At 44.4% G+C, this 22,525-nt stretch overlaps 1 protein-coding gene across 1 annotated transcript; it reads left to right on the top strand.

Moving 5' to 3' along the window:
• Positions 1-1,687: 1,687 nt before the first annotated feature.
• On the top strand, positions 1,688-21,261 carry tuft1a (tuftelin 1a). Its single transcript, XM_064302841.1, has 12 exons — positions 1,688-2,097; positions 12,347-12,424; positions 13,395-13,514; positions 13,788-13,874; positions 14,481-14,549; positions 14,960-15,049; positions 15,998-16,108; positions 16,715-16,926; positions 18,281-18,309; positions 18,591-18,721; positions 18,872-18,969; positions 19,256-21,261. The coding sequence occupies exons 1-12, from the start codon at positions 2,038-2,040 to the stop codon at positions 19,326-19,328; spliced, it is 1,158 nt and encodes a 385-aa protein (XP_064158911.1). The 5' UTR covers positions 1,688-2,037; the 3' UTR covers positions 19,329-21,261.
• The last annotated feature ends 1,264 nt before the right edge of the window (positions 21,262-22,525 follow it).

Genomic DNA, 22,525 nt, shown 5'->3' with positions numbered 1-22,525 from the left:
TCTTTGCTCCTCTTGGGATTGATCACCTCTTCATGCCAAAGTAACCGTAATCAAAATTGAGTACCTACGTGTCATTAAGTTTTTTGTCCCTGTGCTTTCAGCAAAGGAATTTTGTGGTCACATTTATCATTTTCAAGAAGTTTGGCTAAAATGTAATCTTTGAAACAGAGTCACGTATTCGCCTTTTTGAAAGCAATGTTTGCCAGTATAATTGGCTTTACACAGCAGTTGCAAGAAAAAGTTTGAACCCTTTGGAATTACCTGGATTTCTGCATTAATTACTCATTAAATGTGGTCTAATCTTTATCTGAGTCACAATAATAGACGAACACAATCTGATTAAACTCATAACAAACAAATAATCGTACTTGTTGTCAATACTGAATGCATCATTTAAACATTCACAGTCTAGGTTGGAAAAATCCTTGGAAAAATGCAACCCTATAGGCTAATGACTTCTCAAAAAGCTAATTGGAGATTGTGTGGGTTGGAAGTGCCTTGCCCTATAAAAAGGCACACAAATTTTGGTTTCTGACAGTCTGTTCTTCCCCAGAAACATCTGTTTATGTGAACGATGCACTGAATAAGACTACCTAGATTACCTTAGAAAAATTGCAGTGATACATAAAGCCGGAAAAGTTTCCAAAACCATTTCTGAAGGCCTGTGTGTTCATCAATCCACAATAAGACAAGTTGTCTTCAAATGGAGGACATTCAGTAATGTTGCTACTCTCCCTAGGGGTGGGTCCTCAGTGTTTTTCTGGGAAATGCATTGTATGGGAGATCTTCATGACAGCGATATCAAACCTGTGGCACAAAATAAGGTAAAACGTTTTCCCACTTTTTCCTATGCCCACGTAGGGGCACCATTATTCTCTTTAAAAGCGATGTCATGGTATACATCTCCACTATAGGTTTGCAGGCGCACGTACCGTGTGCTTTGTTACAGATCGTGTTTATTACGTCCATCCGTTCTCCAGTCGCAAAATCCCCATTATTTACCTTTAAGCCATCATCCAGTTTCGTGCTGGCAGTGTGCTGAGCCCTGGATCAAGGTTGAGCTTTTAGGCAGGCTAGAGCAGTATTCCTAACACTGAACATTCCTTCAGTTAAGACACAAGGAATCAATGCTAGCAGACAGATAAACAAGACCACATGGCAGTTGGATTGAAGAAACATTCATTGAGTAAAAACTGAGTAAGAAGAACAATATGTAATAACAGGTTATAATCAAACTTTAAAAACTGGGAATAGTCTCTTAAATTAAAATATCAATTTTTTTTACAACTAACTGTTAGTGCAATCGCTTTCAGAGGCCATAAAAATTTTTTTTTTTATTTAAAAAATATTTTAGCTATTATTATTATTATTATAACGCGTACTTGTGTATGCAGTATATTATTGGGGGGTCGATTGACATGCAATTTCTGTAGAAACTTTTGAATCCCTGATCCCTATTGAAAGCTTAATTTGTCGAAATTATTGTCCGTGTTGTGTCCCAGAAGTGAAATGGCTACGTGTGTGAAGTGCGATATTCCACACCCCCTTTCCGTTCAAGCTCATTACCCAATTTTCACGGTTATTGACGCAATTATATTTGTGAAAGTACTCGAAGGAGAGTAGGTAACTCTCGCGGGGCGTGCCGGGAAAGACAGCTGCTTTGGTGATGAGGTCACGAGATTTTCTCGGACAAGTTTAGTTGTACTGGTTTGACGTAAGGAGAGAGGAAAGGTAAAGGGGAGGGAATTGGCTGGAAACACCCCGTTCACCGTTCAACTTCAGTCGTAGCTCATTAGCCTCATTTAAAACTGAGAATAAGTCTCAGCAAGAGCAGCAGTCCTATATCGGCTGCAGGAAAATACAGGCTATAGCTCAAGTCACTATATCGAACAACAGGTTAACTAACGTAGCCTTTACATTTGAAGGCAAGTAAGACGTATTGAAACATTTATTCGAAAGGTCGAAAAACTTAATTGATCATTTATTGATAGGCTATTTATTAGATATTTATTAAGTTCACCCATTTCGATCGGGAAGATGAACGGGATTACGCGGAGCATGTGTACATTTGACGACATCAGAACGGACGGTTCGAAGGTGAGTGACTAGTTCACCGGACTTGCTTCGTTGCTGATGTTAGTGGAAGTTGCATTATGTGCTTTTTCTGGTGATAGCCTAACGAACGACTTCTATACAAAAACCAAGCATTTTAGAGTAGGTAGGCTAATTCATTTGTACAGAGACGGACAATTGAGATGCTGGAAGAGACAGGTAGCAAAGAGGAAAGTTTCAGTCTGTCCTAGTATTTCGGCAACTGTTCGCAGAAAAAAAGAACGGTGTTTTTTGTTTTCTACACACTGATTTATGCAATAATGCGACCTATTAATAATCCCATTTAAACTGGTTTTGTTATTATAAGCACCCGGGCTGTATGGTTGGTAGGTATGAGTACTGAATTCCAGTGGTTTCGGACGGCCGCAGTAATCGGGTTATGTTGTGTAACTGCGCGGCAGGGTTCGCTTGTCTCTGGAACCTGTTGACGTGTTGAATGGTGCCCTGTAATCGTAACACCAATTTAATTCGCAGTGATGGAACTTATTGAAATAGGCAACTACAAACCAAAATGAGTGTGGTCGAGTGGTAATATTATTCAAAACCATTTTTTTCCTTATAATAATTATGATATTAGACTATCATTGTTAGGCGACTTCTGTCATACATTTATGCCATACCACATTGTATGCCATAGGCCTACGCATTACATTACATTACAGGCATTTAGCAGACGCTCTTATCCAGAGCGACGTACAACAAGTGCATTAGGTCAAGGTGCAGAGGTGCAAAAGAAACACACTAGAGTGAAGTAAAGATCGTAGTGCCAGAAGTGACCACATCGATCAGGACTCCAACCCTGTAGAGTAACCTGTTCAGCAAACAACAATCCTAACGCTTGTATGACTCAGGTAATTGCTTAAGGGTTAATTAAATAGAACGTTTTGTTATGCTTATTTCATTTGCAGTGCTCCGCTCTGTCCAATTTCTAAAGTTTCATTTCCGCCACGACATTTGTAATTATTGACCAGAGATCCACTTTACTATCCGTTCGTTGATGAAGGCGGATATTGTTAGTTAAAACCGAGATGCAGTCATTTTCTTCTGACCGCGTTGCAGCGTCCCACCATCCCAAGAATTACGGTTCACAATTTACTCATTAATGCGTGGCCATAAACTACTTTTTGTTTACAAAGTAGACGTAGTTGTTTCAAAATATATTTGATCAGAAAGGTAGGTGTCTCAGTAGCCTACACATTACACTTCGCAAAAAATACCACAGAAGACCAGCAACAGATAGGACTACGTCACTGTCCGCAGACGATTTCTTCTTCATCTTCTTTCAATTATAGACATGAGCGTATGCACAGTCAAACGTCTGTACTACTCCGAGAACACTTTGTCCATTCCATAACTCAGCCATTGTAAACGCGTAACAAAAAAGGAAAGAGGCTTTAAAAGATTCCCTTGAACAGAAATACTTCAACAACTAGCAGTAGTGACTGAAGTTGGCTCAAAATGTCCAATTTGCATTGTTTTTAGATTTTATGTGTTATATAATAGTCCTGCTCTAATTTGTCTCATAAAGATATAGCCTATATTTCTAGATAGGCCTACTGTACATTTATTAAGACAGTATGTAGCCTACTTGTGGGCTTTGGAATATGTATCTGGCTGTATATTTGAGGAAAACATTTAATGGAATTTCGTGTTTTGCGCATTGGGCTGGATTCAGTCAACATTTGTTCTTAAATTTGACTTGTAAATAAATGCTGTTTTTTTTTTTTCTTCTTCACTACCTGACAAATACAGCAGTGACCTAACAGAACTCACCCCCTTGTGTTTTTGAAGCAAACTAAAACTTCCAGAGAGATGATAGAGTTGCTTTGGGCTTTTTACTCTTGTTCTTCTGGATGTGCTCATCACGTATGTCTTAATTTGTTTTATTGGAGGGTGGGGTGGGAGGGGGAACTAGTACTTTTTTTGTACTGGTTGATTTTATTCATTATTTATCAGTGAGTAATCCACGTTCTTGCATTGGAAATCTGTAATATTGATAAAATTCAGATTTTTCCTTTTATTGTTTCTATAAACTTTTGTACTTGCCAAAAAAATTTCTTTAATGGAATGGGACAAATTAAGACATTTTAATTTACTCTCATGGAGGAATTTTACATAATATCAACAGTTCATTTAGTCCTGATAGTTTTCAAATAAAGTCTCTTTAGACGTGGTTTAGCACAGGGTGCTTGACTGTATACAGTGTAACTTGGTGTTTGTAATGCTTAACAGTGTATTTTTAGTGTGGTAAATGATATATGTGCGGAGATGTTAGTGTGCTGTAATGAGTATGCCTAGGTGTTATCGGTCCTTGTTTTCAGTCCTTTGAGTAATTATATATAGGTCTTTAGATAGAATACTATTCTTGGGGGGGTTGTCATGTGTTAGAAGGTAAAACCTGAGGCTTGTGCTGCACAGTTGCATTGGTTTTGGGCACATATCATGCACACACCATTATTACATCAACTGTTACGTGTCCCTAAATTACACGTTGTACAGTACAGCTACATTTACTGAATAAGTGGCATTGCATAGCTCACAAACAGAAGTTGCAGTGTGTTTTTTCATGATGTAATGTTCTCTTTGTTGTTTTTGGATGCGTCAGTCCTCCATTGTTGTTATTGTGGACGATCCAATTAGTTATATAACGTGAGACATTACTGGGATTACATTTGTGTGATGGGCATAATACCAGGTTATGAGTAATGTTTTCAACTGGATATTCTCATGTATTTTATCATCTGAGCATGGTCCAAAGTCAAACTGATAAATCTACTCTGTAATATACACTTAAGCCCTATTTGACTGAAACTCCACTTGAGTTGAAGTAAAACAGGAAGTTTTTCTGTGTGGAAGTAATGGGAAGATGGGACTTTTCAGTTTGTTTTTCTTTTTTTTACAGTTAGCTCAATTGTCAGTTAGTTATTTAAAATATTTAATGGGGTGATTTATTCAGGTCAGTTTGATGTCAGGTGGCTTTTGTTGCAGTGCTGGCGGGAAGGATCAATTGTCTGAAAATGGTGACATTCCATCTCTGGCCCTGCAGTGGAATGCTTTGTGTTCTCGGTCTTAAAGGGAGCACGAGTGCATGTTCTGGTCACGAAATGGGAAAGGACAGAGAACTTTACTGTACCAGCCCGTAACATGATGTTCTGAACCAAGGTGTCATATACACAGCTATCCAGAAGTATAGCTGTTAGCCCCAGGAGGTCTTTAGCAGACACTCCCTTCCAGAGTAACTTCCACACGCACTGCTGTCATTTCTCTTTATATACAATCCATTCATACCGCTGGGTTTTGCTGAGGCTTTTCAGGTTCACTTCATTGCTCGAGGGCAGTTTATAATCCTGTTTATATTCAAAGAAAACGCATATTTAATTTGGATGTCACCATGAACTAAAGTATTAAGCTATTTTTAAGTTACTTTGAATAACAATGAATGTATTTGAAATTAATCTTAAATTAATTATGTAGCTGTTTCTTAAAGTCCACCCTACAGAACTCAAAGAAACTAGTCAATTTAGTTCTGTATCATAGAAACAGCTAGTAAGCAAAAGGACTATTGTATCTGTGGTAATGTTAGATACAAGTCCTATCATTACAGATCACATATCATATCCAGAGTTGGCCAGCTGTTTTTAGTTTTACACTAATCTTTTTTGTAACGGCTCGAGGCTATCTTTAGTCATCTCGATTACCAGCTAAATATTTTAGCTGTGATCTGCAATTCGTCTCTCACTCTCAGACTTAAGGACCTCTTTATGTGTTTTTCTATCTCTCTCTCTCTCTCTCTCTCTCACACACACACACACGCTGTCTTATTCAATTACTCACTCATTTCTTTCCTTCTCAAAGCAGAAGTAGGTGACATGCTAAAATGAGCACGTTTAGATTTTTGATTTGTCATCAGTCGTAGTAGTGACTGGGCCACAGGAATGTTCTGTAATCGTGGGTGGATTAGTTGTGTGTATACAGTGTGGGCTGCCAGCTCTCTGCCACCCTTCTTATCACAGCTTAGAGGCCCGTGTCCTGCACACGGCCCTCTCTCAGCGTCGGATCCCCTTTCTGTGGTCCCTCTGGTGGAAAAAGGGCCACACTCTCAGACACTGATGGGCGCTTGTGGGAGAAGAGCGGGTTCGACTGGCGACCGGGTCTGTTAAGCCGGCTTCTGCCCTGTGTCTGTCCTCTAAAAGTAGAGGAGGTCTGGAGAGCGAAAGTGGAGGAGCCATGGTCCTACTACGGAGAGGAGGATTATGGGAGTTTATCAAGCACACTTGCGACAAGTTTGCCCGGGTATTCCAAACTAGCAAAAAGTAGGAAGTAGCCTACATACACAGGTGCGTACGTTTATGTGAGGGTTAGCTTATATGTGAATCACCGCATTTTTAGATATTCCAGGGACAGTTTGAGCACATATTAGAGTTACAGAGCGAGTCAAAAACACCCTTGGACTGCATTCAGACCAGATCAGGCAATGCGGCACCTTCCCGCAGGGTTGTGCGGAGGTGTGGACGTGTCACTACATGGCCCATTTGTGTGACGTCATGTGAACTTTAATCCCCCTCCATTTCCTGTCCGCTAACTCAAACAATTGGACACAAACCGAAGGAAGCTTCTTGCTATCGTTATTTTGCAGCGTAGACCGTAAGCCAGACGCAGACGTCGAAGCTGGGTACACGAAATAAACCAAGCGAGGACACAACTGGGAGAGTGTCATCGTTTGGTCCATGAACTCTGCCTGGATAGCGCCCGGTTTCAGCTATATTTCAGTCTCTCTTCCATATCTACACAGTGGCTCGGTAAACAGCGGAATGCTACGTGGTAATTTAAACGAGGCTCTTCTTCCCGTGGGCGTCTTCCGCTCTGATCACCGGCTTGATTGGCCACCGCAGCGTGACGTCGGGTTGCGTTATGGCAAATGTTGTTTCTGGTTCTACTTCTTCCCGCACGGCGGCTGCGGTTTTTTTCTGCACCCCATGCGGTCCCCACTCCCGCAGCCTAAACGCACTACCCCCATTCAAACGGATGGGAGGCCTGCCGTTTCTCCCCGCATTGCCTGATCTGGTCTGAACGCAGCCTTACTCCCACACTTACTCCAAAACCATAAAACAGTGTGGCAGTGCGTTCGCGCACGTCCACTGTCACAGCTAGATGAACTTGCATTAAACATCACACAGGCACGTACTAAACGTTCGCAAACACACCTTTACACTCACTCATGCAAAACATCTTTCCACTTCAACTGAGCCTGTAACCCTAAAACACACTATTTGTCATAGGATCAGCCAGAAAGCATAATATCTCTCAAACTCACATATACACGCCCATCTACAGCACTCACATCTGAAATTCATTATTATGGATAATCCCCAAGACCCCTGTCCGTACAGGTAACCCGGGCAACCCTTTGTCTCCCTCCCTCCCTCCTTCCCTCCAATCTGAGCTCTGTTTGTTCTGCCGAACTGTGTTTGTTAAACTGTGTGTTTACACTGCAGACCAAACGGGTCATTTAAAAAAAAAAAAAAAAAATTTGCAGATGCACAGTGGTCTGGTATATAGCACTTATTCATTAATCATGCTGAAATGACGTGGCACCTTGCTGCTTCTCGTTGGCATTGCAGAACTGAAGAGGAACTCACTGGATTGATAGCTAACAGTTTACCTTTTTCCTCACAGTTTTTCACCTGCTGACATTGCCATTGACTCCGACCCTCTCTATTTACACACGCGCACACACAAACCCAAATTCATTGTGTTGCTTAGTCCTGTGAGGGAATATCTTGTTCCAGGTGTTGACATGAATCGTCATTGTTCACCTGAACCTCTAACCCCCACCCTTCAACTGCCCTGCCAGAGATCCAGATCGCAAATATTCACCCCTAAAGCCACGATGCTCGGGCCTGCTTGCAGACAAAATAATGACACAAGGGAGTTAATCATTTAAAGTGAGCTTGTTTTGTTTGAATTATCCGCCCCCCCCCCCCTTCCACCAGTAGCTGGGGCCCCAGCGCTACATCTCAGATCCCCTCAGGGAGAGGTGTGGAGGCACAAGGCACGTTTGAAGTGCTGAAATTCTGCTTTGGGCTGGGTTGGGTTGCGTTGGGTTTGGTTGTGGAGAGAGGGCGGACACTCTGGTATGGAAATCAGCAGGTGAGTTTTGCATTGACTCAAACCCTGTTACACGGAAACAACTGCATGGTCTCAGGTATACTGGACTACTGTTTACAGTAAATACAATGTTGAATTTCATATGAGGCCATTCACATATTTATAATGGCTTAGTAGTGTGACGGTTCTCATGGTTTTTACTATATGAGGCAGACGCAGGTGATACAACACCAGTGCTGATTACTGTATGGCTACCATGTGTGTTTTGAGGAAAAGTGTAAAGGTTAGGTTGCTGCTGGCAAGGCAACTGATTGAAGCAAACATTGTTTAAATATTATCTGAATTGTGTTGCAGATGACTTCTTAAGAACACAGGGCTGTCAATCATTATCAGGTTTGAAGTAATGAACTGTTGATTAGGGAGAGGAATGAAGTCCAGTGACTTCATTGTAAAGCTGTCCGCTTTAGTTAAATGTTAACTGAAATGGCTGCCTGTCGTGGCGTGACACTGTGGTATCAGCGATGGCCTGTGTTGCTGATAAGCTATTAAAAGCTGACATCATTCAGAAATGTTGATTCGTCTCGTTGGAGAAACGCTGGAAACTTCAGTGTAGTGTAAGAAGGCTGTAAGATGTGTAGCATTGTGAAACCCACAGTCTCAAGTTAATGTCATCTTAATCACGCACGGTCACATTTCTCTCCCCTTGATGTAGCCTAGCAAAGCACCGTTTCACGGAAAGACCTTCACAGCCCTCCTTCGTCTTTATCACGGTGTGCTGTGCGTGGTGGTTTCGGTTTTTGTATGAATCTGCACGTCCTGTATTTATACAATGTGAATCTGTTTTGTCTGAGAGGCAGTAATGCCGTGTGCTATTGTGAGTCACTGCTTTGTCTGTGGGAGACTGTGGTGCATGTGAGTGGTACTATTTTGCATGGCGGTGTTTTGGCTGTGGGCAGTCTTATTCATGCACGCTCTCATATCAGATAAGATAATGGCCATGTGCTCGGGCACGCACCACAGGAACAGGATGTTAAACCCAGCTCCCAGTGTTTAGATGCTCTGGCAGTACTAATTCAAGGTAATTCCACCACCACCTGCATGCTAACCACAAAAGGTGTACTCAGCAGTCTCTGAATTTTATTAATCCATAAATGTAAATTTAGTAAAATTGTAGCGTCCATATGCAGTTTTTTTTTTTTCTGTGTGTGTGTGTGTGTACATGTATGCATTCATGTGTGTGTCTGTGTGTATTCCGTGTGCATTTTTTGTGAGTTTAAATGCATTCAGAAATTTGAGAGCTTCTGGGAGAGATTGCCGGGCTTTTCCAGGTTGTCCGTACATCACTTTCAACAGGCACATTTCCTCCTGTTTGTTTTATTTTGTTTTGTTTTGTTTTGTTCCATTCGCCTCTTTTCCGTGACAGCAGTTTACGCAGGGCGCTGACAGGACGATGGGCGTGTGAGAGAGCCATTTTGGGAAAGATGAGTTTCTGTTGAAGTGAATGGCAGGGCAGTTGGGCACTAGTAGACCAGGCTAGGCCGTGAGTGAGAGGGGAGGGCAGGGAGGGGGCAGTGCTAATGGGAGTGCAGGGGAACGTGGGTGCTGCTGGGGGCTGCTTGTGCTGCCGGGGGCTTTTCTGGGTGTAGAGGGGTCCCCCCCCCCCCCAGTCAGAGGCTGTGGCACGCAGTTCGGCTCTGTGCATAAGCTGGAGGATTATTCTCTTCATAAATAAAACACTAGAAAACTCTAGAAAATCTCTCATTCAACCAAAGGCTAATTGCGGTTAATTTTAGAATGTGTGAGTAGCCTAATCGCAGTGAAGATGATGTGTCCCAATATGTTGCTCCATTCTGTTGCTCCATTCTTTCTCAGTTGATATGCATATTTTCACAACCAAGGAACCGGTTTTGGTGCTGGGAAAAATTTCCACTTCCGCAGAAATTGCTCGCTCTGATACGGGCATGTGATAGTTTGTCTTTCTCACGCCAGTGTAATGAATAGACTCTTGATTTATAACTTCCTGAAACTTTCAAAAGCACGTACAAGCGGCTGTCTGTCATAGCATTTTTTTAAAAGTATTAATATTCCTAAATCATTTTTGTTGAACCAAAACATTTTTTTCCATTTCCGTCTTCTTCATGTGAAAAAAATGGCTTGCTAAAATATGCCTGAATTATACTATTTTACACTTCAGGTATTCTTAAGAATACACAGCTTTGCTGATAAGGCTACATCTGCTTCTTAAAACAAAGCTAGCGCAGATATAAAATAGATATAGCTTACACATAAAGCACAGATATAAAATAGATATAGCTTACACATAAAGCACAGATATAAAATAGATATAGCTTACAGACAAGGAAGTACAGAGAGCAGACTTTTAACATCAACAATTCGGAAAGCATTTTGTTTTATTTTATCTGTATTTGTGTTAACCGTGCTTAAACGAAGCCTGGACTAAATACATAACAACATAATATAATTGTGGAGAGGAAAAACAATGGAGCAGTGCATTGTGGGATGTGGATGAGGATTGCGTGAAGTAGATTAGGAAGTGAAGTGAACGGATTCCAAGTCTGTGCCCATTTTTTAAATAAAAACAAATGCGTATTTATTTATGAATTTTAAACGGCGCTCGTTTCCGTTCCGTCCTCGTTAACCATTAGGTAACCCTAACGCTTCTGTGGAAGACGCAGTCGAGTTGATCAGTAACTGTGCGCCGCCGGGGCCCAGAGTCTGAAACGTTGTCAAGGCCGGCGGAGTTATGCCAGGAATACCTCTCATCTGTTCCCCTCTCTTTCACTCTCTCTCTCTCTCTCTAAATACATGTTCTTTTTTTTCCCCTGTGTCAACACTGGGAGAAAGTGAAGGGCGTTAGGTCTGTTGTTCAGAACAGACCGAGTTCACTGACATGATCATTATCAGCGTTCCGTATTCAGTGTTGACTGACTGCTCTTCAGCACAGCTGGATCTCTGCTGTGATTGAGTGAGCATCATCGCAGGCACGGGAACGTATCACGGTGTACGTTATACACGCGTGTGTACACACACACACACACACACACACACACACACACGAATGCACACACTTTCAGGCTCTGTATTTTACAGTACAATGACACCGTCTTTTGTTTTAAATGGCTGGTGAACCTGTTATATCTTTTGTTCCGAACGTTTGATGCATGTCACACACACGCATATGTTTCTACACATGCACTGGCTCTTATCTAATACATTTGATATGGAGTATTTGTAGTCAGATGTATAGAGCTGGGTGGGAACAGATGAAAAAGTCAAATACGTTTGTGCTTAGAGATAATATCTAGACATTCATCATACCGAAGGTCAGAAGTTATAATGCTTACAGAAGCTTGAAAAATCAGTTTATTGAATATTGTATGTTATTTTAAGGAGCGATATTGAGCTTGTACACATACTGTACACACTTGAATGCACGCAGTGTGCAGAAGAATGAATAAGTAAACAAGGATCTAGACGGCTTGAATTCCATGTTATGTAATCCTTGTCCCTCCCCCTCTCTCTCTCTCTTTCTCACTGAGCCGGTCAAATACCCTCATCACCACAGCACACAGTGGGGGTCTCATGCTCTGGAAGAGGTGTGTGCAGGTGCTGTGTGAAGGTGGTGTGTGCGTGGTGCGTGTGTGGTGTGGCTTCGGTTGCGGTGTGCAGCTCTACAGGGTGGAGTCTCCATTCCAAAGTTCACAGTACGTGTGAAATAATAGCCCAGTTTCCCGCTCCACCCGTCCGCGGGTAGCCCAGCTCCGCCGGAGCCCCAGCACTGCCGCCGATGGTCCCGTTCACCATTGTGAGCGGCAGTCTACACTCCCGTGTTTGTGTTGCTATAGAAACAAATCTATAATGGCTGCTGAGCGACTCTGAGCCAAAAGGGTTTTCCGCCCTATTTTCAGAAGGCCAGTTATGACTATGTTTTCCTCTAGTATCCTCCAAAATTTTAAATTTTGATTGTTTTAGTCTGATATAGTTGTAGACCTTGTGAGTTTTAAAAGAATACAGTTCAAATGGAGGGACACCGCCTCTTAGGTACAGCCTCTTTCTCGCCGTTGTCATCACGCGTTGTTTATTTCCCATGATTCCCGTGTTGCAGGATGGCTGCAGGCGGCTCAGACTCACTCTGCACGAGCAGAACCAGCCGCTTCGGAGCCCAGCCCAGCCCAGAAGCAGGGTAACCTCCCGTCCTGTACACACAGACACACACACACACACCACACACACACACACACCCCACCAAATCCTCAGCACACTCGCGTTAGGAGTGACTTTACAGCTGGACTACACAATCTGAATCACGATCATCTTGGTGATTGTTATTTTTGTTGTAATGTAGAAATATCCTCACGAAGGATGAGATTAAATGCTTAAACTCAAAAAAGTATCATATAATGGAGACTTATGAACACTGTCGTTAAAACGGAGATGTTATTAATATTGAAGGAACTAAATGTTTTGTTCAAAGCCAAAGCAATAAAATATATATACACAAAGGAGATTGACTCTCCATATAACCCATTCAATCTACTCGAGATATGGACATTTCATCAAATTTGGTATTGGCACAAGAGTTGATATGGGATGTGCAGTCATGCTATTTTAGTGTAGGAATAAATTAAGAAAAGAACATTTACTGGAGAGCATGAGGACGGGGCACATCGTAGAGCTGAATTACCTCGGGCTGACTCCCATAATTAGCCGCATGTGAGTTTTAGCCCTGGGATCGAGGCTAATCGGGTCTCTGCAGTGCTCTTTCTCTTCAGAGGTGGTACGGTCTGCTTTTCCCCACCGGCGTGTTAACCGTCAAAATGTGAGCGTCTCATGCAAATCATAATAGGCAGAAGTCAGGGCCTAATTTGAGAGAGAAATGGCAGAACGTAGCGGTTACATAACAACCAGAGCCTGTTATGGTACTTTCCTCCTCACTGTGAAACTCACTGTAGTGAATGTATACGCAGTATAATGTATAACTATGAACTGTAAATTATGTTTGGTTCATGTGTGCAAAACCATTGAGTGAACAAAGTCCTTTTTTAGCATTATGTAATCATGTCCATATGGCGTTTGTGCGCAGTGAGCGGAGTTGTACTGTGTATGTGTGTGCCGTACATGTTGGCTAACCGGCCTGGTTTTGCCCGATGCAGCCGATTGGCCGAGCTTTTGCGCTGGTGCAGCCGCCCACCGAGAGGCCGCCGCCCATCGAGAGGCCGCCGCTGAAGGTCGAATCGATCAAGCCAACGGAAGAGAAGGTGGAGATCATTAAGGTACGTGTTGCTGCATTGGATCAGCATGCATTTTATAGTGTATTTATAGTGCATACATTTGCATCTCGAGATACTTTTTTTTTTTTTTTCGCACCCTGTACCCGAGTGTGTGTGTGCGGTAAGGTTTGTGTAATAAAGATGTTTTATGTGTTTGTTAGTACTGTGGGGACGTGTAGCAGGTGTATGGTGTGTACGTGTGTGTGATTGACTTTTTCCATAATGAGTAAGTGTGAGTGTGTAGCCCTGTACTGTACTGAATCCCATGTGTTGCAGGTGTACCTGGAGGGGCGTAAGCAGGAGCAGGCCAGGGACCAGCAGAACCTGAAGATGCTGTCAGATGAAGTGTCACAGATACAGGAGGTGAGAACATCACCTTCCCTTCTTTCTTCCCTCCTCGCTTCCCCACTGTCTCTCTCTTCTTTTCCTTTCATTCTTATTACCCAACATACTTTCCCTTCCTCCCGAACCTGTCTGTCCCTCTCCATCTTCCCTGTGTCCTCTCTGCTCCAGTGTAACTGTGCTGTGTCTCTCCATCTTCCCTCTGTCCTCTCTGCTCCAGTGTAACTGTGCTGTGTCTCTCCATCTTCCCTCTGTCCTCTCTGCTCCAGTGTAACTGTGCTGTGTCTCTCCATCTTCCCTCTGTCCTCTCTGCTCCAGTGTAACTGTGCTGTGTCTCCATCTTCCCTCTGTCCTCTCTGCTCCAGTGTAACTGTGCTGTGTCTCTCATCTTCCTCTGCCTTCTGCTCCAGTGTAACTGTGCTGTGTCTCTCCATCTTCCTCTGTCCTCTCTGCTCCAGTGTAACTGTGCTGTGTCTCTCCATCTTCCCTCTGTCCTCTCTGCTCCATGTACTGTGCTGTGTCTCTCCATCTTCCCTCTGTCCTCTCTGCTCCAGTGTAACTGTGCTATGTCTCTCCATCTTCCCTCTGTCCTCTCTGCTCCAGTGTAACTGTGCTATGTCTCTCCAGGTCAGGTACTGTCTGAAGACCCTGAGGGAGGTTATGGCAGCTAGGAACAACAACAACGGAGAACATAGGGTATGCGTGTGTGTGTGTGTGTGTGTTTATGTATGTGCACGTGCACGTGTATGTGCATGTGTGTGTGTGTTTATGTATGTGCACGTGTATGTGCGTGTGTGTGTGTGTGTTTATGTATGTGCACGTGTATGTGCATGTGTGTGTGTGTGTGTGTGTTTATGTATGTGCATGTGTTTGGGTGTGTGTGTGTGTGTGTTTATGTATGTGCACGTGTATGTGCGTGTGTGTGTGTGCACGTGGGTGTGTGTGTGACCGCATGTGCATGTGTTTGGGTGTGTGTGCATATGAATGTTTGGCTGCAGTACACAAGCGTACATATAAGTATTACTGTACTCATAAACATGCTGTAATTCCCCCGTCTGTTTTGTTGGTTCCTAACACATGGGCCCCTTTCCCCTCTGCCTCTTCAGTTCCCCCCCAATGGCTACACGGTCCATGTGCCGAGCAGTCAGCCGCGCGTGTCCAGCCACCAGGAGAACGGCACTGCCGCAGAACAGCAGGTGAGAGCTTCTTCATACGCCTTGTCTTCGCGCGCACGCGCGCTGCCTGTCTCATCATCGCTTGGGCAGCGATAATGAAAGACTGCGCACACAGAAGCACTGGCTGCCTTTTCGCACATATATCACGTTTCCACGGCCACAATGCAGCCGTCCCAGTGAGGTAAGACGATAGGCCCTTCACCCGAGGCCTCGAGGTGCGAGGCTGAGAGTTGCTTCATTAAAGCGACCTCCTCATGCTGCTTGGGCTGCAGGCATTAGGCACATTGTGCCATTTTTTTCCAAGCATTATAGAAACATTAGAGCAAACGGAATGTTCTGGAAAGACTTGTATTGTACCTGGGCAGGAAAAACAGAGGGAAGAGAAGTGGAGTGACTAGTGACGCACCTGCCCCAGGCCACACCCTGTGCCTGATACACATTCAAATAAATTCTCTCTCACTCACTCGCGCTCTCTCTCTCTCTCTCTCTCTCTCTCTCTCTCTCTCTCAGTTTTTAAGTGAATAAACAAATAAAAGGCAGTGCCTCACAAATGAAATGACTGTCAAATGCAACTGTAAAAATGAATCGATGGAACAGCAGATTAATATATCTATTTGGTTCCACTCCTAGGGGAAAAATAATACAGGGTTATGATAGTTTGTATAGTTATTGATTTATGTATTGATTTCAGTAGGGCAATAGGATTTCAGTACGATTGTCTCAATTTGTTATCCTCTTCTCCCACCTACCCTCTCACTGGCCCTCTGCTGCCTCCCTCTTTCCTCCTCTCTCTTTCCTTTTCTCTCCCCCTCTCTCTTTGTCTCTCTCCTTCTCTCCTTCTCTCTCTCTCTCTCTCTCTCTCTTCCTCCCTCTTTCCCTCTCCCCTTCCCTCCCTCCCTCTCTCTCTCTGTCTTTCCCTCACTCTCATCTCTCCCTGTCCCTCCCCCCCTCTCCCCCTCCTTCTGTCAGGACTGGGAGGACGAGCAGGAGAGCGCTCGGCTGAGGGAAGTGAGTAAGCGTTTATACGGACAGCTTCAGGAGGCCGAGAGGAAGCACCAGGCGGAGAGAGAGAGGCTGCAGGTCAGTACCCAAGGCTGTTTAACCTCCCGTGTGTGTGTTTACACACTCCTCCCCTTGTGTTCTCGCTTTCATTGCTAGTTTAGTATTAAGATTAGATTCATACTCTCTTTATATCGCATTTGTAATGCGTTTCTTCCTGTTTGCCTGCTTTCTTTTTCAAAAGAGTGTGACATTTCATATTGTATTCAGTAGTAAAGAGGTAAACTGTAGTAGGAGCAGTTCTATAATGGCGCAAGACATTAAAAGTAATTTTATATTAATAGTGTTGGGAGATTAACTTGGTATTAAGTGCTACTTCGTGATAATCCTTCTCTGTGCAGCTCACTTTCTATCTTTCTCCTTTCTTGTGCAATTTTGAGGTTTCATACCATGTGTATGGTTGCGTGATGACTGCTTAATCATAGTTAATGTTGATGTGTGCATTAGTCTGTGTGTGTGCTGACTGAGTTAGTGTGTGTGTGGATGTGCTGACTGAGTTAGTGTGTGTGTTTGCGCATGCGTGTGTGTGTGTGTGCTGATTGGGTTAGTGTGTGGGGTGCGTGTGTGTATGTGTGTGTGTGGTGTGTGTGCTCTATGTGCTGACTCTCCTCTCCTCTTCTCTCCCAGGCGGAGAGCGGTCAGTATCGGCAGCAGCTGAGTGAGCAGGCGGAGAAGTTGCTGCGGGCGGAGGAGGGGGTGGAGACGCGGGACAGGCGCATCGACGAGCTGCAGCGACTGCTGAACGGCATGCAGCAGGAGAGCGCCGCCCTGCTGGACAAGATGAGGAAGAGCGAGGGGGAGCTGCTGCGGCTGCGGGAACAGAAGGAGGACACCCAGAGGTGAGGAGGCCCTGACTGAGGCGCAGCCCTCTGGAACAGCAGCTCTCCCCATCACACAGTGTCACTCTCCATCGCATGGTATCACTCTCCATCCCACGGTGTCACTCTCCATCACACAGTGTCACTCTCCATCGCATGGTGTCACTCTCCATCCCACAGTGTCACTCTCCATCGCATGGTATCACTCTCCATCCCACGGTGTCACTCTCCATCACACAGTGTCACTCTCCATCGCATGGTATCACTCTCCATCCCACGGTGTCACTCTCCATGCATGGTATCACTCTCCATCACAGTGTCACTCATCACACAGTGTCACTCCCCATCACACGGTGTCACTCTCATCACACAGTGTCACTCCCCCTCACACAGTGTCACTCCCCCTCACACAGTGTCACACTCCATCGCATGGTGTCACTCTCCATCCCACGGTGTCACTCTCCATCAGTGTCACTCTCCATTACACAGTGTCACACTCCATTACACAGTGTCACTCTCCATTACACAGTGTCAAACTCCATTACACAGTGTCACTCCCCATCACATGGTGTCACTCCCCATCACATGGTGTCACTCCCCATCACATGGTGTCACTCCCCATCACATGGTGTCACTCATCACACAGTGTCACTCATCACACAGTGTCACTCTCCATCCCACGGTGTCACTCTCCATTAGTGTCACTCTCCATCGCATGGTGTCACTCCCCATCACACAGTGTCATTCCCCCCAGTGTCACTCTCCATCGCATGGTGTCACTCATCATCACAGTGTCACTCCCATCGCATGGTGTCACTCTCCATTAGTGTCACTCTCCATCGCAGGTGTCACTCATCACACAGTGTCATTCCCCATCACACAGTGTCACTCCCCCTTACAGTGTTACTCTCCATCGCACGGTGTCACTCCCCATCACACAGTGTCACTCTCCACAGTGTCACTCTCCATCCACAGTGTCACTCTCCATCACACAGTGTCACTCTCCATCACAGTGTCACTCTCCATCACACAGTGTCACTCTCCATCACACAGTGTCACTCTCCATCACACAGTGTCACTCTCCATCACACAGTGTCACTCTCCATCGCATGGTGTCACTCATCACACAGTGTCACTCTCCATTACACAGTGTCTGCATCAGACACAGTGTCACTCTCATCAGGTCACTCTCCATCCATGTCACCCCATCACAGTGTCACTCTCTATCACACAGTGTCACTCTCCATCACACAGTGTCACTCCCTATCACAGTGTCACTCTCCACACCCACCTTGACACAGGTGTGGCCTAACATGCACTCCTCCCCCGTGTCGCAGGGTCGAGCACTAAGAAAGAGACTGTGCTGCTGTCGCAGGTCCGAGCAGCTGGATGACAGCTGGCCATCATGAAAGGAAGATCCGCACTGGATGACAGGGAGAGAGAGAGCCGGAATTCAAACGTGAGAGGAGCCAGGATTAAAACTGTATAAGCAGGAAGGAGCTGAGGAGGAAGTGGTAAAATGATCAAGAATGCTGGGTTCTGTGAGCTTCTCCCAGCACATAGTGTACTGTGCTTTGAAGTCCATGCAGGCGGTGTAATAGATATCAGTGTAGCGTATTAATAAATTATTATGAGCCGTGTCCTGATTTCATGTTAATTATTCAGTGTGTGAAAGTATGTTTGAGGTCAGAGCGTAACCTGCTGCCTGCTGTGCGTGTTTGTGTTCACGCAGCTGGAGAACTCGCGCACGGTCATCCAGGAGAGAGACCACATGATCCGGGAGCTTGAGGAGAAGGTGGCTTACCTGGAGGCGGAGGTACGTGTCTGTGCGTCTGTCCGCCCTAGCTGTGCAGCCATGTCCCTGGAGCTCTCCCTCTCTCTACGCCCTTTCTGTCTTTCTTTCTTTTTCTGGGTCTTCTGTCTTCCTGGATGAACTTTGACCGTGTGCTTGGTTTCCTCCCTTCAGAACAGAGAGCTGCATGACCAGATGGATTACTTCCTCGGTGGTCAAAGGCCCAACTTAAATAAGCCGTCACCAGAGCGTAGCCCACAGATCGTCTACAGGTAAAAACACTCACACACTCACACACTCACACACTCACACACTCACACACTCACACACTCACACACTCACACACTCACACACTCACACACAGACACACAGACACACAACCTAAGCTCATATTTGCCTCCTCACAGTATCTTGTCTTGATGTTGTCAGTGTTGACATCAGACTTCGCTTCTCAGACACCAGACAAGGACGAGTTATTTGCAAAAGATATCAGTCTTAGTTCCTTTTGTGTCAGCTGCTCTCGAGCTTGAACACTTTGTGCCTCTTTTGTGTCCACAGCAAACCACTCAGGCCCTCCAGTCACGGCAACAAGTCTCTGCCCTTCATCAAGGTCGTCGAAATCAAGACCTGAGCCCCTTCAGAGGGAGGAGGGGCCGGCTCAAGGCCACAGTCACCACGGAAACACCTCATAGTATTATCTACCCCTGTTCCTGGAACACACTCCCTCTGCATGGCTCACACTCATCTCTGCGCGGACACTGGCGTCAGTGTAGGTACCAACACGGATGGAAGCGAACGTGGAGATAGGCATCAGCTTGCAGAGATTCGCCTTTAAAAAATATTTTCCAATATCCTATCAGAGTCCATCCCATTTGAGTGAACCGGTCTGAGTCAGACTTCAGCACATAATGTAGCGGATGCGTAATGCCTCCATTAGATCAGCCCAGAGGAAATGGAGTCTGTATTAGGGCTGTCAGTGATGATAGCCGTGTTTGGGTCAGCGGATATAATGCAGACTGTCAAGGCCTCCTCCTTCTCCCTGTGACCGAGAGACAGTAAATCTTTTCACTGAGTAGAATATTCCTGGAAGAAAACTCGGGTAATTGATTAAGAGGCACCTACAACGATTGGGTTTTGGGAGTCTGGTCTGGGTCATTGCCAAGATGGGGGGGGAGGGGGAGGAGAAGTGGGAGTGACTGCAGACTAGCCCTGGTGTAAAACCACAGCACCACGCCAGTGACGTAATAATGTACTGTTAGCACAAAGCACACTGTGTTATTTGAGACCCAGGAAAATCAGTCCCATTCATTCATTCATTCATTCAGTCAGTCTGGTGATTTAACCAATGGCGTACAAGCAGTGCCGAGCTGAGAGAACCAGGAAGATGAAGGTGGTCAGACAGAAACACTGTACAGTGATACTATTCTCACAGTGCATACAGCCAAGCATACATATGTGTGACACAGTCTGCTTTATGTAACCTGTTGCATTGAGGAAACTGGTGTCCCTAAAGCAATGGATCCAGTTAAAGAAGCAATTATATATTTCCCTGCGGGCTGACTTTCACACGCACTGGCCCAACCGCCTTGGCCCTGTGGTCCAGGTATCACCACTGGAATAGCTTGAGATGGAGAGCATGACAGACTGGAGTTGTGTGTGGCGGTTTCCATGTTAAATCAGGGGTGTCAGACTCCCCAGTTCTGGGAGTCCACGCGGTCCGTAGGCTATCGGTGTGTTCCAGCATTTAACTGATTCGTTTAAATCACCGCTTTACCAAGAGGTCCACACATCCTTGGTTTCTAAGGCTTAAGCTGGCTTCTTATTGAAAGAGCACAACAGACACCACGGCCCTCCAGGACACACTGGAGTCTGACACCCCTGTGCCATGGTAGGCTGGCCACTGTCCTTCCGCATGTTAATTATCAGATGATGATGATGATGCTGTGACTTCACTCATTACAGCTGGACACGTCCTTCCATTTCCACTCATTCGGATACATAGCGGTTTTGTGAACGAGGGTTTCTCGCCCACTCTTTGCAGTCCAGTGCAGTAGATTTACAGCGACTGAGCTGATGGGGGGCAACGAGAGACCACACCCAAGCACTTATAGGAACAACAGCAAAGTCAGTTTACTCACTGGATCTATCACAATAATGAAGTATGTTGGGAATGATGTTAATTAGACATTAGTGTAGTAGTGTACACTTGTCTGTAGAAAGTAGCTGAATTTTGTTCACTTAGAGCATTTCATTTCCTTTCCCATATACTATATTTATGTTTGTATGTTTTGATTTTTCAATGTCCTCATTTTATGAAAATAATTTGTCTAATTTGTAGAATATTCAGTCATCTAATTCTCTTTTCCAAAAGATTCCTTTTTGACAGTACATATCCCTAGCAGATGTTAGCCTAGTGCTTTACCTGAAGGAAACTGCATACCGTTTGCTGTGAAAATTGTGTTGGAGGAAACAAGTATACATTTTAGTGTGCTTACGATGACTGGTGTTCCTTACTTATGTTTTGGTTTTTGAATAAATATATTTAACCCAAGGGACAAAATGCATTTTTTGTCTACAGTTTCTTTTGTGCTGTAGCTTGTAATCCTGATATGAGAACCACAGTTCAGAATCTTATTAGAATGCTACAGTTAAAACATATACATTTGTATGTTTTATATGTAATAATTCTAAACAGGAAAATTACCCTCTGCTTGACAGTAGCCCTGATTACCCTATCAAAATATGAGGATGAATATTAATGGAGTGTCAAATATCAGTCATATTGAGCCCATTTTTGCATTTGGACGTATCGAAGAGTTAACTCTGCTTTCACACACTGTACTTGGCTGATGCTGCCCTCTAGTGGCGAGATCCCAGAACTGACAATAAGTTCACTTCACAGTTTCCCACTTTCAGAAGAATAATCAAAATGTATGCCTCCCATGAAAGAGAAACGATATTCGGGGTTCATAGTTTAGGCTCACATACACAAACTTCTTTAAAACCACTGCCCTTTGGTGCTTAACATCTGGAAGTATCAAGTAGAAATGCCATATGTGCAGGAAGGCTCCCTAATCCATCCTCATGAGCTGTAACATCAAACAGCAGCTTCAGGAAAGCATTTGCTTTCCCATCTCAAGCAGGTATGTGCATTATAATGCGCTGCTGTTAATCAGTCGTTCCAAACTATTTAGACCAGGTCTATTTGTGATGTCATCTCTGAACCAGTCAGCAGGCCGTACCAGCCCAGCTTGGCTTGATTCATTTGAGCCATGAGTTATTTTTTGGAGTCTGTAATGTAGTTAATTTGAATGTCTCAAGACCCGAGGGCATGTTACAGGCCGGTTTTCTTAACGCTGCTTTTTAGTTCGCGCCATTGTTCACCAAAACCACTTTAATTTTCCTTTAGCCTCCTAATTGTGAATTTTTTCCTCTCACACGGTGAAATGAATAACCCGTCCTACAGACTACCTGGCTTATCAGCTGCTTTATTTAAAAACCTAAACTACTTAACTCACCTATGGTGACTTGCATGCTGGAATCTACCATGATAACTTGAAGCTGAGTTTTGAAATATTCCCTAGATTTACCACCTTCTGGAATATTCCATCAATAGGGGAGACTGGGTTGTAACAGAAAATTTTATACAATAAAGCCTGAGGTTTGTATTCTGCTGTAGCACACACTGCTAGCCACCACAGAGGCTGCATACTCCAGGCCTTCATTCATGGAGCACAAAACAACAAAATGGAGGCAACAACAAAACAGTTTAAGTGCTACAAGATGTTTAGACTTCTTTAAGGTCTGACAGTGATTCACCCATTGTGT

This window comes from Anguilla rostrata, chromosome 1, assembly GCF_018555375.3.
Source record: "Anguilla rostrata isolate EN2019 chromosome 1, ASM1855537v3, whole genome shotgun sequence".
Taxonomy (NCBI): Eukaryota; Metazoa; Chordata; class Actinopteri; order Anguilliformes; family Anguillidae; genus Anguilla; species Anguilla rostrata.
Note: the sequence above shows the minus strand (reverse complement) of the source record. Positions and strands in the feature narration are given on the sequence as shown.